The sequence below is a fragment of the Aotus nancymaae genome, unplaced genomic scaffold (assembly GCF_030222135.1).
Source record: "Aotus nancymaae isolate 86718 unplaced genomic scaffold, 86718_ANA_hifiasm-v0.15.2.pri h1tg000016l, whole genome shotgun sequence".
NCBI classification, from domain to species: domain Eukaryota; kingdom Metazoa; phylum Chordata; class Mammalia; order Primates; family Aotidae; genus Aotus; species Aotus nancymaae.
In genome coordinates, this window is record NW_026988428.1 from 29,351,493 (window position 1) to 29,365,740 (window position 14,248).

The following is a 14,248-nucleotide window of genomic DNA, read 5'->3' on the forward strand; positions in this document are numbered from 1 at the left end:
ACTGAAGTTCCTCATGAAAATTAGATTATTTTGGATGTATTTTCAGGTAGACACAAGCCTATTCCTTAAATTAGTTTTTGCTCCTAAAGTAGAACTATTTTTTCAGTTAATATAAAAGACACACATTTTTGTTGTGTTGAAATCTTAGTTTTTCCTGAATGCATTTTTGGCTCTGAAGGAAGGTTGAATTCCCTACCTTCTTTCAGTCCCCTTAAATCCATCATCTCTTGCCTGCCACTGTGATAAATCAGCTGCTGATATCGGAGCTGCTAAGAGCATAAGAAGCTACCAAGATGAATTTTTCTTTCACATTCAGGAAAAGTTACGAGAGTGGATGAAATAAAAAAAGGAAAGAATGAAAGCAATTCAAGCTCAGTACCACAAATTGTGGGCAATTCATTAAAATGTATCTGAGGAGTAGAGTCCTAACATTGTGCCATCAGCCTAGTCTCTGTGACAAAGTATTCACTTAGCCCTCAGCTATCCTGGAGATTTGTGCAGTGTCTACACAATGCTACACACTCCTGTGCAAATACGAAACTTCATTTAAAACACACAATCTTTTGTCTATTTGATACCAAAGATCAGAAATAAAAGTTAGAATATTTTTATTTGTAACATGCTGGATGATGCCAAAGTCATTTGAAGATGCTCCTTCTTTTTCCTCTAGTTCTTTACCTAATAGGTGCCTTTCTGCTGTTTTTTTCTTGTCTTTAACATTAGGAAATCTTGTTTAATGAAAATTATACTTTTAAACATTCAGGGCAATTAATTTAGCTAATTCAGGGAATAACAGTAAGAGGCAACATGGTGCGTACTTGGAAAGCATAGGTTTAGTGTGATAACAACTCTAACATCATCAACAGAAATAACTGCACGAACATTTAATGCACGTTACACAAGTGAGGTGCCATGCGAAGCGCTTTATGTGCATTATCTCACCAGTCTTCACAACAACTTAGTTAGGTAGACATCATTATTATTGCCATCTTACAAATGAGAAAACTGAAGCATTGAGTAACTTGTCAAGATCACTTAAGATAAGCCTGCAACAGTAATCAAGAAATGTTCTCATTTCTAACATCAAGAGATGTTCTCATATCGATAGTAATAACTATTTTACTGTTTGTTTTGAGGGTCAAATGAGGAACTATGGGTAAAAGCATCAACAGCACTTTTTGAATTTTTTTCCCTCTGTCTTGGTAGATTACAAACAATCAGTTTGCCAAATTTAGAGGAAAGAATCTCTCTGTCATCACATTATAAGATTATATCAGAAATTATATCAAGTAGTCTCACTCCATTGCACATTTGGTAGCTAGAAAATGACATCTTATGTCTTAGGTATGTGGACAAAGTTTGAGTTTTACATAGAGTTTAGGGGAACAGAAGAGTGCCCTCCAGAGAGAAAACTGTGCTGACTGTCCTTCAAATGTACCTGCTCTATGTGCCCTTTTGAAGTTGCCCTGGTGCAGACATACATGGACACAGGGTGTTTTAAAATGTAAGTATTATCTCGGCTACTCAGGAGGCTGAGGCAATGCGGTGAGCCGAGATTGTGCCATTGCACTCCAGCCTGGGTAACAAGAGCGAAACTCCGTCTCAAAAAAAAAAAAAAAAAAAAAGTAGGTATTAATATTATTCAGGTGGGTGAGGCCAACAGATCAGGTGATGACTGCCATTGAAAAGGGAGTTTGTTACTCACAGTTTCCAAGAGGAGAGGGCCCACCATTCCACATAGAGCCACACAGGAAAGCTCTGGGCTCAGTCTGGAGACAGAAGGAGCAGAAGAAAATCATGGGCAAGATCCTTTATTGTGGTTTCCATGGGAAGGAATGGACAAGGCAGAGTAAGCAGGTTTAAGATTGGCTAGTTGAATAATTTCAGTGGGCTCTAGGGTATAGGGGCTATCCCAATTTATCTGAAATCTGAGCTTGGGGTGAGTAGAACAGGAAAATATTGACCTAGAGTATAAGAGCCCTGCAAGAGCCTAGGAAAGGGAGTGGTTAGGGGTGTGGACTTTGGATAGGTTGGTTTGCATATGAAAGATGCACTCGAAAATCATTTGCTATCTCCAGGAATTACCTAGCCCTAGGAGGGGCAGTCTCTTTAGGAGCTGCAAGTCAAAGCATCATAAACTAGAGAAAATGAAAAACATGATCAATATACAAGAACTCTGTGTTCTGATCTAATTTTCAAGGGGTATATAGTCCAGTAGAGGAAACAGACAAGTAGATGAAATATGGTGATCAAGTATGGTGAGTGCTATGATCGAAGTGGGCTCAGCATGATGTGGGAGCATCAAAGACAGGTTTCTAAAATGTGGAGTTTCAGAAAGCTTCCCAGAGGAGATGACATTTGAGCTGAGTATGGAAAGACTCATAGAGGTTAGCAAAAGAAGAAAGGCAATCCCAGAAGAGGGCAACACATGCGAACACCTGGAGGCATGAAGTAGGGAAATTGTAGGATGCAGTTTGAAATGGCTGGAGAGAAGAGAGCTTGGGGTGTTAAATTCAGGCTAAAGCCACCCCTTTACATTCTAAATTTGGCCTAAAGGTTTCTCTGTACGTAGTAAGCTGCAACCTAATGATGTGAAACAGACTTTAACTTCCTCTTGTCCCAAGCACTGAGTTTTGTCCAATCAAAGATGGCCAACTATTCAAACCCTGTTCAAATGAGGCAAACACCAAGCTGTAATCAATCCATCCGTTTCTGTACCTCACTTACATTTTCTGTTCTTCACTTTCCCTCTTCTGTTCATAAATTTTCTTCAAACCAGATTCAGTGCCAGAATCTCTCTAAACCTATTCTGGTTTGCGGGCTGCCCAATTTGTTCTTTGCTCAATTAAACTCTGTTAAGTTTAATTTGTCTAAGGTTTTTCTTTTAACAGGGAGCCAGGGAGGGGGAATTTGGCAGCAGGGGTTGCAGGTTAGGGATGAGGCAAGAAAAGTTGACTTTTTGGGCTAAACTGAAGTGTTAAAAAGTTAATATGAAGTCACAGGAAACTATTGAAGGATTGAATATAGGTAAGACATGACCAGAGGTGCATCTTGGAGAGACTAGTGGACAGTAGGGAGTGTGTGTGTATGTGATGGGGGTCTCTGTAAACCATGACAGGAAACTGCTACAGTCATTCAGGAAAAAAGTGGGTAGACCCTGGACTCATGCAATTTCACTGCTAGAAGAGAAAGAGAACAGTTACAGGAGGCGTTAAGGCAATCAAAATTTGATCAAATTAAGGTAACAAATGAAATTTTAATTAGAATAATCACATATTTAACTACTATGAACAGAGGCTGGGCCTGGTGGCTACTGCCTATAATCCCAGCACTTTGGAAGTCTGAGGTAGAGAATTACTTGAGGTCAGGAGTTCGAGACCAGACTGGGCAACATAGCCAGACTCCCAACTTTACCAAAAAAAGAAAAGACAAATAATGACAACTATGAACAAACATTTGGGGAATTAATTATACATTCTTCAAACTAAATCTGAGTGTTCCTTTTTGCTCTGCAGGTTTTTAGGTGATACAGAGACACTGTATCTCTATTTACAATGAACCAAAACAGGATGATATTGTTAGAATTCAGGTACATACCTAGATACAGACATATATAACATGTGTAAACCACGGGATATTTGGCAACATCTAGAAAAGTAACTGGCAGTTTTTGAGTTCATTTGAGTATCTGACATTGAAATATAAAAGTGACCGAGAAGCAGCACTGGACTGTTTTCAAGAGAGCTGGGGTCCAATTCTGTCTTTGCTAGCTTTGTGATTTTCAGAATGTCATTAACCTCTTTTGAACATAAATTTCATCATCTGTGAAATAAAGACGTTGGATTAGGTAACTTCCAAGGTTCTTTCCATTCTAAATTCCCTGAGTAGCCATAGCTTTTGACTCATTGAAATCCTTTGTAACCCATCTAAGTGATTTTAATTCTGTTTATTTGGGCAATTAGGGTAATGCTCTAGCAATCACGATTAAATTTCAGTCTTGCATTGTGTAATGTGACCTTAGATATACAGCTTAGTCATTCTGGTAATTTGTGGATAAAAGATTATCCCTTTAGTTCTTCACAGTAGAACTTACTCGAAATGTAGTTAGGTATTAGCTCAAGCTCTAAATTAGTTTTATCATAATTAGCCTTCCTTCCCAATATACAATTAATTATATTCTGAGATGTTCCTGTAGCTAAGGCAAAGAGGGCTTTAAATTACTATGTAGTAGTCATTCAGGACCAGAACATATCTATCTAACACTTCTCATAACTAAAAGACTCTGAGGAAGTGGATGTTTTCCTGGAAGGCCAGCAGCTGGAAGGCGGAAGGTGGACACTTGCTGTCAGTTAATCATGCTGCTAAACCTTTTGAGTTCCTCAAATGAGATATGCTCACACCCTGGGAGAATCTCGTTTAACTAGATTTCCTTTTGCTACCCGAGCTTGAAGACTCAATAAAAAAAGATCTTGAACTTCCTCCTGTACTATAGTGCACTGAGTCCCTGAGAACAACAGCTGCTGGAGAACGGGAGCTGCTGGTGAGTTAAAATCTTCCACCACAGAACAGTGATGTAGCTTTTCCAAGTTAAAATCAGAGACCCCAATTTCGGTGACTTGAGTTGATACTTTAATTCCAAAGACTATTCTTTCTAAACTTCCCTGAGCCCTTGGTGAGGAAAGCATGTGACATAAGGAAAAGGCATCCTTTCAGTTTTCTGATACTATCTTGACTCGAGGGATGGAGAAACAGGGGAAGTGTACCCCCTGGGAGCAGGTGTCTAGTGGAGGCCAGTAGCTCACAGTCTCTCAGTTCTGTCAGCACTGTCTCTTGGGTAGCAGATTTCTTCTGTTAGCGTCTTGCCATTCTTTTTCTAGGCTTTTCTCTATTGTACAGTTAACACTGTAACAATGATAGAGTAAACCTATTGCCAAATGCAAGCATGTCTGCTAAGGGTAACTTCAGGACAGGAAGTACAAAGACAAAATAAAGAAATAAAGAGGAAGGTTCTTTATTCTCAGTCTTTACTAGAAGGCTTCAAATTCACTCTGTAGATTCACTCAGCAAATACTGTGAAATAAATGTTTATTGTGAAAGTGTCGAGATATATATACAAAATAGTTGATTAAGGAATATAATATCTTCTATGGAAATTTTTATTTTATTATGTGAACAACTGAAAGATTATATTTTCATGTGGATAGATTTAAAGACCAATTGATTATGTAACAGAATTCCTTCAAGTAAGTGCCTCACGAGAAAATTTATAACCTAAAAACTTCAAGCATCATGTGGTGTTTTGTTCATCGAACCAATAAACTCATTAAAATAACATTGCATAAACCCAAACACAACACAATGAAAGTTCTAACACAGCCCACATTAACCAACCAACTTTAAAATAATATCCTTGTTATGTACTAAGGTTAAAAATTCAGCAAATTCTTTATATTTTTTCCACTTGAGATCATGTGTGGTTTTTCTGCTTTCCTGAGAAGTACACTTTTGTGGCTTTTTTGATCAAAGAAAGGTTATTTTTACAAATAGACATCTTTTGTAGAGGTCTCTGCTCTACTTAATCAAGGTTTCAAGAAAAATGAGAACAAAAGTATTTACCAGTTTTTTAGTGAAACTTAAAAATTTTTAGGTTCTTTTCTTGATGTAGGCTTTGAAAAGAAGGCACGCATGTAAGGTTAGCCACCACAGTTGTGTGTGTATGTGTGTGTGTGTATGTGTGTCCATGTGTGTGTGTGGAGGGGGGAGACAAGGAGGAGGAAGGGGAAAATAAAGGAATTTGGCTGCAAATTGAGGAACAGTTTGAAACACTTGGCTTCTAGTTGTGAAAGATGAGCAACACGGAAAAAAGGACGGGCTAACAAGGGACCACTTGAGGGAAGCTTAATCTCGCCTGGCAGGCTGAGGAGGGAGGTCAGCTCCATGCACGCGTTCTCAGCTGGAGTTGGGCTCCCTTTGCCAGGACGATTGTCTTCTGCATTTCAGTTTCTAAACCGAACTGAAGGTGCCTTCAAGCAGCCAGCTCCACAGTCTCCCTTTTAAAGGGTCGACCCTCCACGGCCATGCCCTGCCGACATTTGTATCATTTCTGCCAAGCAAGTGACACAAAGGGAATTGTTTCTTATTAGTGTGTTGGCGTGTGTGTTAGTGTGTGCATGAGACACTACTTTCTTCCCCTTTGGCCACCACAGTCCTTGTTTGAAGAAGCAGCAAATACTCCTTCTGAAGGCAAGAAAGATAAAATGAGTATATGGAAAATGTGCATGTATAAAAAATGGGACACTTGAAAATTAGAGATAACTAAATTATTAAGTCAATAAAAAGCTAGAGTATGTGGGTACTATTTTAAGACATTCTAGAGACTGTGCTCTAAACATATCCCAATTTTTATAAACATGAGTATTGTTTTTTCTGTTGACTTTATAATACAGTAAGTGATTAATGTATATCAGGTTAATAAACTGAATTGAAGGACTGAGGAAATTAACTGCATAGTTCAGAAAAGGTTTTTCATTGTTTGAAGTGGGGGGAACTTTTCTATGATTTATCCAGATTTCTAGCTGACACATAAGGCTGTATCACTAATTGTCTAATGGTTAAACTTTGCATAGTTTTAAAATATGTGTTGGGGAATTTGATAAAACTTTGGAAGAATTCTCTATTCTGAATCAAATGAGTAACATTATGATACGTTTGTGACAACAATTTATCTGATCTCATTCATTTTAAAGGTGAATATAAGCTCAAATAGAATTTGCTTGTTAAGAAAGTTCATGTCTCTCTGAACTGAGAAATAGTTCCAAAGAAAGCAGCTACTTCATTTGACACATAGATCTGGTTATAGGAAAAAGGTTTTATTCTTGCTTAGGAGGTTACTAATCTATTGATCACTCTTTACAATACTCTGGCAGCTACCACAACTTATCTCTGATTTGGAGACAAGAAAAATTATTTCTGTGGTAGTAAGAAAATGGATATAAAAAGATGTCTACTAAACTTAAAATATTGGTCCTAAATTATGTAACATAATGCTCACATTATTGGAAAATTTAAAAATGCGTTTTGCTCTGGAATTCCCTGAAAAAATATTTCTGGTATTAGGGCTTCATAAATTGTGTTCCTGAAAAGAAAAATGGGCTGAAATATTTTGGCGCCAATTAAAATTATTACAAGGCATAAGTATAAATTGGAAAGCCGATTTTCTTGGGTTGCTGTAACTGGCCCTGAAGATAACTTCAAAGGAAGTCCAAAAATATTTTGAGCAATGGAAATACTTGAAATAAGCTTACGGTAAGCTTACCTAATAAGAGGTGCTATTATCATTCCTAACTTGTCGCAAGTTGCCCCACCACAAGTGGGGCATTGACTGAGTAAAGTATTTAGTGCCGGACACTTGGGAAACACAATCCAACTATCAGTTATTATGAATATTTCTATTAAAATAATAAAGTAATTTATACGTGTTAATCATGGCATGTGTTAAAATAAACAACTCATTGCATCATTTAAACTAGTAGTTCTCACCTGTCTTTCTCTGACCCGTACTAGCCACTGGGATTTCAGCACCTGGTTCAGTCAATTCCAGAGTCAGGCATTGGTATGGGCACTTGAGATATAAAGTGGAAAATGTCCTACCCTGGAGGAGCTCACAGCCAAATAAGAAGCATTAGCCCTGAATGAAAGAGCCCATCATTAAATCATGGGGTGTTATTTCATCTGACTTTCAAGAAGTTGTGTATATGGTCAGGAGTCAGTTCCTTTGCATACTCTCCAAATAAATTTCAGCCTCTCCAATTCCAGACTTAAACATTAAAAAGCGAGGTAATACATGAGGATATATGGAAGCACTTCTGCCTATGAAACATCTTTTAATAGTATTCCATTAATGCTAACACCCTGTTGAAGGCCTTTTAGCATTACCACTAGATATATTATTCCATTTCTTAAAATCAAATAACTAATGTTTTTCTTCCTTCTAGTTTTAAGCCAGGCATTCCCATTGGGCTTAAGCAATTTAACAGGAAAAAATGCCACAGATTTTAAGAATGGACCTGCTTCCTACCATATAACATATGGAGAACAAAATAAATTTTGAATTATGAGAATTTAATTTAAAATTCCACATTATAGACTGTGAAATGTCTCCTTTTGCCATAGATAGAGTTCCAGAGGTGAAATTAGGCATGTAGTTAGTATCCACAATGGCTAAATAAAAGTGTGGATTAAAGCTGACAGATCTGGGAATAAAAGAGTTGTAGTGGGCTGGAACTCATGGGCAGATTTAACAAGTGAAATTCTGCTAAGATACATCAAAAATAGCAACAGGACTTGATACTCAACCCATTTTGTTTGATATGTAATATACCAGTCAGTTGTGGCTTTAGTGCTGGTCTGATTTATCTCTCTACTACAAAATGAGACTCTATAAAGGAAAATATTGCAACTGAAGTGAGGAAGTTGAATCTTATAGGAAGGAATTTGCCTTCTCATGAAGACTTCAATTTACCAGAAATATCTACTGGGGAAATGTTTACAAGAAAATTTGCCATTTAGCTTTATTCTAAATTTGCGTAAATAACTGAACCAAACAAAAACATTACTTCACAAAATTTCTCATTGGATAACCCATTGCTGTTTTTTATTTCTATCTTATGTGATGTGATTTAGATTATTTAGAAACATATTTAAATTTGTAGCTAAAATGACAAATGCATGAATTTGATAGAAGAAATATAAAAAAAACTTTGCTAAGTCAAAATTAAGTTTCAGTTATAAAATTATAAATATTCTATAATGTCTTTAATTTTATGATAGCTTTACTGGGTGAATTGTTTGGTCTGATACTTCCATGCCTTTGGCAGGTATATTTTGAAAACTGAAAACAATGAAATCATTCAGATAAAACATTTAACTTTCAGAAATCATAGACTAGTTTTGTGTTTCTGAACTTCTTTAAACACTTGCAAGTGTGACTGGTCTATTATCAAAACATGGTGTTATTTAACTCCACAGGCTATTTCTTGATTCTGATCTTCTAACTCATTTATGATTGCTACCTTTTGTTGCTACATCCGAACTCCTTTACTTTGAGGAAAATGCACAAGGAAGAAAGAAAAAAACTAAAGATCATGTTTATTATGTATAAAAATTAATTCTTGTCATGCAAACTCTGCCGTGCATATGTTAAATATATTCAGTAAAATATTTATTCTAAATTTATGCCACAAAATTGTTTGAATGAGCTCATGACTTTTAAAAGTTACTTAGGCTAATGATCAATTAGTTTTAATAATTCACCCCATAACAAAAATGCTATGGAAAAAATCCCCAGGAATCCTGGAGAAAAAGAATGAACTTTATTAAAATGAAGAAAATTGACTGGCATCATTATATTTTAAACAATTCTAAAAGTACATTGTAGAGCAAACTGTATAATGTTTGTAACTGATCTAAATGTTGAGACTGTTATAACAGTCACTATTTTTGTAATCACTTCTAAAGTAAATTTTCTTTTATTTAAGATAACTTTCTTTGCTTGAAGAGGAGCAGAACTATATTAAATCATTTTCAAAGAAGATTCTAAAAAAGGATCTTTAATTTTGAAACTGCATCTTAAATATTAAAACACATTTATGATATTAAGCCAGTGCCTAATTTAACTAATTGAGGCTTTTGTTCCATTCTTATTAACATCAGTTTTACTAGTTATGTGTAAAATTCAATTTTGTTTCAAAGTTACATATGAAAAATAACCAAACTCCGTAAAATTTTTTAAAAAATTCTTTTCTCTTGGTTCCTTTGGTTTATATAACACAAATTTGCTTGTGGATGAAATGTGAATGCCTTTAAGCAACAGCAAGGAAAAAATAGCTGTTCTGGACCAATGAAGAAAAGCATATTTACTCTATTAGGATGCTCATTAGCATTTAGTTTTCTATCTGAATGTCACACTAACTAGATGAAAGACACATCAAAGTAGTAGAGAGGAGTTTACTTTTAAGACCCTATTAGCAAAAATGTCCACATTTGATGCATTAAAGTAACTTGTCTATACTAAGATTAGATGCTACAACTACGTTATTTAGGACAGATCAGAACTGATAGATAGAGATGTACTAAATGTTGTAAATAATTATTGTCTACTTTTATATCTCAACTTTGGTGTGTTCCTTATTTTCTGCTAAGTAAACTTTATTAGCCCCTGTTAGTAAAATCAGAGCTCATAACCACTTGCTGGGGGAGTTGAGGGAGAGAAGAGATGAAGATTGAGATTTTTCCAGTGTTTCCGCTATGTTCCCTGGTCCAGTTAAAGACCTACTGGGGAAGGCAGCTCAGTAAGAAAAGAGAGTTAATATTAATATTTGGACTGGCTTAACATTTTGCTTTTCTGGATAAAAAGATTATAAAATGGCACATAAGTAGTGCTTGCATTCTATGAAGAGATGTAGGAAACTTTCTTTACCTACGAGTCTGACTAGCCGGCTATCAGATTGTGGCAAATGTGTACAGCTACTTGCCAAATGTGTACAGCTGGAACTTGCCATCATCAATCTGTTTGAAGAAAAGGAAATGCTTGTTCTTTTTCTGAGGGGGATTAGGAGATTACAGTTTGACTAAATAAATGATGATAACCTCTTACAAGTAAGTGATAGTACTTCTGGCTTTTCACCACATCAGTCTTTGTACACTGCAACTTTCTCATCAAGGCTCAATTACTACTGGGCCCCAGTGGAGTGGAGCTATAACTTTGTGTTCCCTTTCAACAGCAAAGGGAAGTTATTCCTTAAAATAAGAAAATCAGTAGAACACATATTCATTTATTTGAATATGAGTAAGTCAAGATTCCTCTTTTATGTTTTGACTGCACCAGTGAAGACAGAAATGGTCAGAGAATACTAGGTGTAACCAAAAGAGGGCATCATCTACCCTTCATGTCTGCATAGCGTTCCTGTGGTTGTAAAAAACCAAAATAACCCTAAACCCTCAACACCTGCTCAAAGGGCATCCCATGGCCCTTGGCATTTTTTAGTATATAAGGACACCAAATTATGAAATCACACATTATAAAGAACACCAGGTTGATTATATACTTCAGGACTGACTTCTATATTTAGCAATCATATTCCCTGAACCGTGTTGCATTAGAAGTATTTAACATTTACATATCACTTTATACAGACACTCTGAATTTAATAATTCATAGGGCACTGGGAAAATTTCTTCTTAGGCCAGGGTACAGGCTGCCATCAAATAACATGAGAATAATATGACACTTAATTTCCTAACAGTATTTTAACTTCAAGGGATTATCTGTAATATAGATAGATAGATTGTTCTATCTATAGATAGATAGGAACATTGGCAGTAGGTGGCAGTAGGTTCTCCTGAGCACATGGAGGGCACAGTTAAATGCATTTGAGGTATGTGGGAAATGGTTTAAAGCAGAATTTTATGCCAACTTTTAGTAACGGAAGCCTAACAAATGTTTGTTCTTTCAAGGGAGAGAAGAAAGCAATCCGGAACTATTCATAAGCTTATTTTCTGTATTCTTACACATATTTTATAATGAACGTATAATTTAAATAGTAGGTTAAGTGTTTAGGGGCACTGCACACCTCTCTTGTATATAGTCAAACTTCTTCAGGGTGTTGGGGAAGAAGCAGAGTGATAGGCTCCTAAGCAAAATTGCCAAACTGGTCTCAGAAATTCACTGCTTTGGAGAGCTCAGGATCCTTGCAACACTGACTTTAGCAGTTAGAGAGCTTGGGGATGAATATTCTGCTTTGTAGTAGAGACAGCTGTTCAGGAGGAGGAAATGTGAATTTTGAGAGCGTGATCATTTAGGAGAGCAGATTTCCATTCCTGGAACAATATCAGTACCACATTCATTGAGTGCAATTGAGGGGAAGCCTGGTGGGAAAAATAATTTTACCATTCTTTCAGGTGAAAAAGAAAACGCAGTTAAAACAGCTTTATGGTAAATGAGGAGGTGACCTTCCATCTACCAATCGTAAAATCTAGCAGGATGGTACTTTTCTTTAAAGACAATATTAAAGCAAGTAAAAAAATTTTTTTTTTCTTCCTCACTCTGTCTCCAGAAAAAGAATCCTACCTAGTGGAAAATGTTGTGCAAGCCTCTTCATGTTTCTTCCCTCCAGAAAACAACTCAACAGATGGAAGAACGGGTTCACAAACATACCAACTCTCTCCTGCCAAGGTACATCAGAGAAGCCGAAAACTGGGCTTGCATGGGCTTGGGGTGGGCTCGCTGCAATGTCTTGAATTCAAACCTCAATGTTTCACCTTGTGGTCAGGAGCACCTGTTTGCCAGAGTGGCCTAGAACCTGGTCTCTCCGCCTGAAGAAATGAAGCCCCAGATGCTTTGCTCAGGGGTGGAGTGAGTAGACGCCTCCCTTCTGAGACTAGGGTTCCTCCTGGGTCACCTCGTTCACCCAACCACCTGTTACCCTCGGGCCTTGGTTTTCCAGAGACAAAATTATGCAATCAGCCGCTGCCTCAGGGCTTTGGAAGTGGTGGTGGGGGAGAGAAGGGTTGGGAGGATCCCCCAGGGATGATAGAGAGCTTCAGGTCTCCCTTTGGGTGTCCGTGCCGCTGTTTACCAGCCCAACAGCCTTCAGCCCACTTCCCCTTTCCTCCCCCGGGGGAGGAGATGGTTAAAGATTACACAGTGGCCGCAGGCACTTCAAAGGGCGGCCGCGGGCAGCCAAAGGTAAAGATAACGTTCTGGCAGCTCTAATCGGAGTTTGTGGCTGCCACATTTTAATCACGCCGTTAAAAAAGAAAGAAAATAGGAGGGAGGGAAGGAAGAAGGGAGGAAGGAAGGGAGGAAAAGAGGAAAGAAAAGAAAAAGTTTACACATCACGTCACCTTGCAAGGGATGCAGAATAAAACCCTTTGGAGTCAGGCAAATTGTTTCTCCTTTGGGGAAACTTTCTACAGACCATCTTTTCGTGGAATGCGACTAGACGCAGAGAAGCTGTTGGGGCGGGGACCAGATGGCTGCCTGCCTTTGGGTTCCAGGCTTGGTGCAGAAATGCCCTCTCCGTACGCAAATGCCTGTATTTGCCATTTGCAGGAATTCGCCCTGCGATGTGCCTAGCGCTGGACTGGGAAGCTGCGGCACAGCAGCACTTTCTCGGGTTGCACTCGAAGCCATTTCTCTGCGGGCCCCAAAAGTGCCAGCACGCTACTCCCCGAGACACGTGCATTTCTCTGGGGGCCCAAACAGGCCGGGACAGGATGCCTTTGACAAACTCGCCTGCCCTCTTCAGAGCAGGCGGGCGCCAAGGAGCTTCCAGTCTCGCCTTGGACTAACCTTCCCTCCCCTCTTAGCCTCTCTCCCGGAGTGAAGTGGGGAAGAACTTACAGGTAGGAGGTGAAGACGCTGAGGTTGGAGGGCAGCTCCGAGAGCCCCAGGTCGGAGCAGTCCACCCTGAGCAGCATCCTGCCGTCGGGCTCGCAATGACAGTGTGTGGGGCAGCCCCGCAGCAGCGCGCCAGACCTGGGTGAGCCGCCCCCGGCCGCCAGCTGCAGCAGCACAGGCAGGGACAGGAGCACACCGAGCAGGGAGATGTCCATGGTGCCCGAAGCAGGGGGCCACGAGCTGGACGCGGGCGGAGGGCAGCACCGGGCTGTTGTGGGCCGTGGCGCGCAGGGCGCTTCTCCGTGGGCTTCTGCAACTCAGCGGGCGTCTGCAGCACCGGGCGCCGCGTTCCTACCCCTCCGGCGTGGACTGCGAGGAGAAGCGCAGCGGGGTCTGAGGTGCCGGTTGCAGCCACGCCGGCCTTCGGAGCAGCCCTGGCTGCAGCGGCGACAGTGGCGGTGCGCCTCGCTGCTGCTCGTGGCCTGAGCGGAGTGGAGCAGCATCTCTGCTTGCACGCTCGTTTTTTAAAGCGCTCCAGCCCGAATTGCGCGCCCGGTGACGTCAGCGCAGCCTGGCTTCCCAGGCACCCCCCGCCCGGCCCCACTTTCCCTCCACTCGTCCTCTCCCTCCTTTCCCAAGTCCCGGGCTGGGAGGCGGCAGGCGGCGCGAGGTGCTGGCGAGTTCTCGGAGTTCCCGCTGAGCTTCCGCGGGGCGGATTCCAGCGCTCAGCGTCGCGCGCCGGGGTAGGGGACCCGCACCCTTACCCCTTCATGCGTCCTGGCGACGCAGATCTGAGAGGCGAGAGGGACCTGCTTCGGGGAGACCTAAGCAGATACACAAGGACGGGAG

The 14,248-nt window shown here is 39.8% G+C and overlaps 1 protein-coding gene across 2 annotated transcripts in view; it reads right to left on the reverse strand.

Annotated features, from left to right (window-relative positions):
* LGR5 (leucine rich repeat containing G protein-coupled receptor 5) overlaps window positions 1-13,897 on the reverse strand; it is a 141,723-nt gene extending 127,826 nt beyond the window's left edge. For both annotated transcript variants that reach the window (XM_012441308.2, XM_012441307.2), the window contains exon 1: window positions 13,403-13,897. In XM_012441308.2, the coding sequence (XP_012296731.2) occupies window positions 13,403-13,614 (212 nt within the window). In that variant the 5' untranslated portion in view covers window positions 13,615-13,897. The remainder of the gene's footprint in view (window positions 1-13,402) is intronic.
* Window positions 13,898-14,248: the final 351 nt, after the last annotated feature.